This window comes from Phoenix dactylifera, chromosome 9 (assembly GCF_051530095.1).
Source record: "Phoenix dactylifera cultivar Ajwa chromosome 9, Ajwa_hap1_PhDact_Kaust_v1.1, whole genome shotgun sequence".
In the NCBI taxonomy this organism is placed as follows: Eukaryota; Viridiplantae; Streptophyta; class Magnoliopsida; order Arecales; family Arecaceae; genus Phoenix; species Phoenix dactylifera.
The window spans coordinates 31,629,524-31,635,859 of NC_143198.1; the positions used below are offsets into that span (position 1 = coordinate 31,629,524).

At 37.9% G+C, this 6,336-nt stretch overlaps 1 protein-coding gene across 1 annotated transcript; it reads right to left on the bottom strand.

Annotated features, from left to right (window-relative positions):
- Positions 1-4,517: 4,517 nt before the first annotated feature.
- On the bottom strand, positions 4,518-5,461 carry LOC103719006 (eukaryotic translation initiation factor 1A). Its single transcript, XM_008808053.6, has one exon. The coding sequence runs from the start codon at positions 5,280-5,282 to the stop codon at positions 4,845-4,847; it is 438 nt and encodes a 145-aa protein (XP_008806275.1). The 5' UTR covers positions 5,283-5,461; the 3' UTR covers positions 4,518-4,844.
- Between the last annotated feature and the right edge of the window lie 875 nt (positions 5,462-6,336).

A 6,336-nucleotide genomic window follows, 5' to 3' on the forward strand; every position in this document is an offset into this window, starting at 1 on the left:
GCCATCTATTGTAATTGTTGGATTTGAACGGGACAAGTTTTGATCGCAATAGACCGTTGGACGGTCTCCCCAAATAAATCTTTAAAGATGTAAACTAAACCACACCAAAAAAAAAAAAAAAAAAAAAAGATGTTGATGTCCTTGACAAGTTTTGGCTCATCAAAAATGCTGGCTTTAGATGGAAAATATCATCTATATTTATTTATTTGCAATCTTTTAAAATTTACCATGCATTCTTTTTCTATGACTCAAATTTGAGTTGTAGCGGATCCAAAATTTAAGAGAACTATGTCGAGCAATTGCATGACAGAATGAAATACTGCCATCAATCATGCCGAGTTCACCAAGTTGATGACGGGAATTGATGTGTACACAGGCAAGCCAATGCTGTCATTTGAGCCCTGACCACTAATTCATCAACTTTGTCACTGGCTTTCATAACGGACTGGTGAATTTTGAAGTAATGTGGCGGTAGCTTTTTTTAACCATACTCCATAAATGGATTTTTTGATGAGGAACAGAGATTTTGCCTCAGCCGCATTTGCAGGTGCAGAGGGAGGGTTAGTAGCCCCCCTATCATAATTCATGAGGAACAATAGATCTTCCATGACACCCATTCATGTGATGGGAACCCAATAGGTTCTTTTGATAGTCGGAACCAGATTTGATGTTTAATTTACCTGGAATTTTTTCCAAGAGGGAAGGGAAAAAACGATGCAATCAGAAAAAGACAACCCTCTTGAGAAATCTCTAAATTGCTTAACGCAAAACCATCCATCCAATCAGAAAACACAATATCCATACCTCAATAAACATAGGCGACTCTGGGTTTTGACGTCCTTGTCCTCGTGGGAATTTCAGTTAATTTTATCTCAAATCTTTATGAATTAAAAGCATGAATTGAGGAGCCTGGCTCTATTTTACACTACTGTTTTCTAATTCCAGCCTCCCAAAGTCTTGCTTCCATCTCTCTTTACCTAAACTCAGCTTCAAAAAGAGAGAGGAAAAACAAAAAAACTCCAAACTCGAGACTCAAGCAAGTAATTATTACTTCCAACTACTTCGATCCAAATTTTAGCCGAGCACTCAAATCATTGGTATCAACAGAATCAGGGATAAAAACAAGTTCTCTCTCTCTCTCTCTCTCTCTCTCTCACACACACACACACACACACAGAGCTGCCCATACTCCCAAGTCTTAAGACTTCAATATATGATAATGGAAGCATCAGTTTTGGTTTGATGATTTAAACAAAGCTGCCATCAGTATCAGATGAAGCATGTACCAGCCTGCACGCCACATGGGATTTCATGTTCACAGATGGTATACACTACGTTTCAGTAAAGGTGTTCTCTGATTGAAACGGAACCAGTCATTCAGATCAGCAACCCCCATTCCCACACAGCTGAATGTCATCATTTTCAGAAAGCATGTGGTACGAAACTGCAGCCAAAATAAACAAACTCGGCCCAGTAATCTTTCTCATGGGCCACAAGCATGGATTGATCAGGGCCAAATAACAGGCAAGTCATATAAAGCATCAAATCACCACCATCACAAAACATAGTAACGCCATTAATTGATTCCATGGAACAGTCAAACAACATATACCACCCAAAACACAGATTTGATAAAATTGAGGGAAAACTCATTCTTGCAACATATATCAACTAAAATCTCAGAGAATACCTCAACAAATGATCATATAAAGGAAACAAAGATTTAGATAGGCTACATCAAGATCATATATCCCAAGTTCTCAAAAAGATTGTATGTCCCCTGCAGCCTGGCCGGTCTGATTAAAAAAACGCATTGTTTTTAAGAATTAGTTTTCTTTAGAGATGAACAGTTCTCTTTGGAGATATATAATATTCTTATACTTAAATCTAGCTTGAAAGCAATACATAAATACATCTCATTAAACCAAGAGAAACACCACATCATCCTGCTGTAATCCAATGGTGAATACTTACATTCACCATCGGATCACATAAAAAGAGACTCGGAAAAATCACCTTAGGATCTTACTGAATATATATATGTGTGACGAAGATGGAAGAATTCGTACGAAGGAAACACCTTTTTTTATTTTATTTCGGAAAAAGAAACCAAGACAAACTCATACCAAATGAAAAATTCAATGTGGTATCTTTAAGCTGGGACTTTATCTGCACTCAATACAAAAATTTATAATGTAATCTAAGATTCATTATGAGACTCTAAAACTCGAACGGCAAATCCTAAGTAGATCAGAGAAAAAAAAATAAGAATACAAATTACTAGAGTAATGCTGGTCCGCCATTCTAGATTTACAAGGGATACATAGTATAAATTAAATACATATAAAGCAAAATAATCCAGAATCAACACTATTAGGATGTTGCAAGGTGACAACATACATCCGCCAATGTAGCAAAATAGCTATTACTAACATAATATATCTTCTTTATCCTGCATAATTCCATTCAAAACTCTGCTATACCCTCCCCTCACAGATTCCCTGCCAACCTCTGGAGGTTCATATATCCCCTCAATGTGCAGATGAATGATCTAGATGAGGATATAAAACAATGAATAAGCAAAGAAACAATGTCGCTTCCTTTTCAGTGCTGCCACGAATTTTTTGCATCATCTGACCAACCACCTCAAGGGATAGGTATCCAATAAATTTTATATCAGAATGGCTGATCAACTGGTTGATAATTATGTGCGAACCTGTGAACTAGCAGAATGCAATCCAAGCCACCACAGTATCGGCCCTGCCCTCATATTTACCTAATTATCGAGGCTATTGTAACAGACGGATTCTTCACTCATCTTTGACGAAATGAGAGGAAGAAGGCCAAAATCAATACACCATATATCAACTTCTCCATCCTTAATGTATGTCAACTTTCTTCATATTCAACCATGCACTAGATGAAGACTCCACTAGAAGAAAGTATGGAGAACATCTGCATGCAAGGTTCATCGTACTGGTGCATATCAGACCATACCGGTACCGAACCGAAACTTGGTACACGGAGCATACCGAGTCTCGGTATATCGAACCAACCTCCGTACCAGACATACTGACACTCTCAACATGGTACTAGTATGAGGTTCAATACTAAGATTGCAAACCTTGATTGCATGCATGAGAACACATCTATTTCCTTATTTTCTCCATATTCCAAAGTCTTGTCACAAGTTGTTCTCTCCTTTTTATATCAACTATTACAATGTTATAAACTCTCAAATATTCCACTTTTCCTTTGTTGATGTTTTCCCCTCTCTCTCAAAACACGAGTTTTCACTCTCTGTTAATTTAAACATACTTGTTCTCCTTATGCCATTGAATAATACTCTTTCTTTATTCCAGACTTGCTTATTAGTTTTGGAACTATCTCAAGCTAAGATGTTGACACATTACATAATAGAGTTACAACAAAAAGAGTGGGCCATATGAGTCTCCGAGGGTGCATGCATCTCAATTCAAAAATTCTCTCCAAACACTTTGGGCATTTGTAAGTACTATACCACAAAAGGCAGAACGTAAGCCCCAAATAAGCCTTTCAACAATTAACTTCATTATCTAAGAAAATAGATAAGACTTAACTTGCCCCTCCCATCTCCATCCAGGAGAGTCCTTATTCCAATTAGAAATGTCACTCCATACCAAGCCATCTGCTTTGAAACACTTCACATCCTTTAGCTCATAGTCACATAATATGTCTATTTTTTAAAGATGCCTTAACTCAAAGGTCTAGTACATTGTCAGATATGTAAATGAGTTCCCCTGGATCACTACTCAAACACAGCACATCCCAACAAGACTAGGATAATCGCCAACTTCTTGAGTCCATCACGAAACTAGTCAAAGATAATATCATTGGCATCCCCGATCCAGATGAATTTAAGAGCTATGATCCAATATCATTCTTTGGCATGTTTACAATTATGAAATTATCCATAATACCGAAGTAGTAACTTGTTCATTACAAACCAATCAATATAACCTTCAATATTAATAGGCAGTCCCACAACTTATGGACTAATTAATCTTTTGTTTTTTTGTCCATTAGATATGCATCTTCAGAACAGATTTATATCTCAAAACCTCTAAAGACAATAAAATAAGCATGGAAGACTCATTGTATCATCTCATTCTACACAATCTAAGCCAAGATCGTTAAACCTAGATATTTGATGCCATCGCCTCCATACTATGTCCTTCTGTATGATACTCTGATTAGACCACTAGATCCTACAATTAATGACTAAATCATCTAAAGAATAACTTATTATAGCTACCATTCCTATGTTACCATTTAAAAAAAAATGTTGCCTTCCTAACCCCCTCCCCCCCACACACAAAAAATAATAAAAAAAAACTTTTGAAATTTCTACAATCAGATAACACAAAAAAAAAATCACGCACTGAACTTTCCATGATCAGAAAGCTTCAAAAATTTCACATGTAATAAAATTACAATCCATATTTCTGGAACGCATTCAATTCAACAACCATCAAGACTGAGAAAAGGAAACTTTATTTGATAACTATTATTCAATACACTAAAGTCGGATTGCCAATATGAGGAATAATCCCACAATCCCAAATGTCACAGATCAACATCATCATAACAATTAAACCATGCAAATTCAGAAGCCCATCATCATCCATACTAATAAAGCTAGAAATCCATTATGTTATGAGATGATTTCAGCTTGTGCTCAATTAGTAATAAAGAAAGAAAAAAAATAACAAAGAAGTAGACTTCAAACAAGAAATTCATCATAATGATGGACAAAGCTGATCGTATTGTTCCAAACCCTGATCGATCGATCCGACACCACCATCTTAGATCTTGTCGATGTCCTCATCCTCGAACTCGATGTAGTCGTCGCCAGCGCCCTCATCCTCCTCGTCGAGGCCTCCGCCGATGCCCTCGTTGAGGCGAGTGCTATCGGGGAGCTCGCCATAGGCCTTTAACAGCCTGGCCTCGTCGGGCATGTACTTGAGGATGACGTCGGCCTTGTCGTCCTGGTAATCGCGGAGGCCGACGAGGACGATGTCGCCGGCGGCGATCCAGACCTTCTTGTGCATCTTGCCGCGGATGTGGCAGAGGCGCTTGGTGCCGTCGATGCACATGGCCTCGCAACGCCCGTTGCCGAGCATCCGGAGCACCTGGGCGTACTCCTGGCCGTCCTCCTTGAATACGAGCTCCCGCTTCTCGTCGTCCGCCTCGTTCTTTCCCCTCTTCCGGTTCTTCCCTCCCTTCCCCTTGTTCTTCGGCATCTCTCTCCCCCTCTAGCTCGCTCTGAACCCTAACCCTAGATCGGTTTCTCTTCTTCTGCCCTGTCCGCACTCTGAGAGGGATTTATTCTGGGTTTGGGTCGCGTGAAGGGTAAGAGATAAGGATGGCGTAGGCGACCGGCTTTGTACCGGGGACTGGAACGAGACAATGGCGGTGCTTCGTGTGGACGCAGTTTTGGGTGGAGCCCCGAGGTCAGGTGATGCGGCTCCGCACATATTCTAAAGCAAAAATCCTATGATGAACGGGTGTGGTCTAATCTAGAAAATAACACAGTACAGTCGGCGGTACAGTCGGCGCGACCGCCGACTGCACGTAATTACCAGAGAAATGGACAATTTTGGGAATGCAAAAAATTCCGGGTGCCCAATGCGAAGTCGGCAAGACTTGCCGATTTACCCAATGGGTGGTCTATCGTAAATATGAGCTGGTGCGTGATCAGCCAGACAAGTGTGCCGGTTTTTAAATAGGGTCTTTTTTGCATAAATACTTTTTTAAATATTAGATTGTGTATCTTTCTAAAATTAATATTTACGTATATGCCCTCCTAAATACTTATTTTGCTATCCTACTTTTTTTTTTTTTTTTATATGTATTCACGCCATCTAATATCGTTAAAAAAGTAACGGTTTTAAATTAAAATATCTAAAGTATTCTTAATAGGTAAATGTGTAAAAAGCAACATTTATAAGGCGATCGTAATGGAAGACAAAAAAGTAATTTCTAAATTTTATTTTTTTTAATTAAAATAAATATAGTTTTAATTAACGGCGTTAGAAGAACTGTTATATTAGAAGCATTTGTGCAAAACAGTGTTTTATGAGGGTACAGAAATAAATATAAATTTTAAGAGAATATTCACACAAATCTAAATTTTTTTGAATGGTATTCATGTATAAAATCCTTTTTAATATATACCAATATTCAAGCACGTGCAATGTATGTTTAAAAAATAATATATAATATTATAAATGAAATTACAAAATAAATATTAAAGATAATTAGTTGACTATTTTATCTACTCTTACAAATACTGTA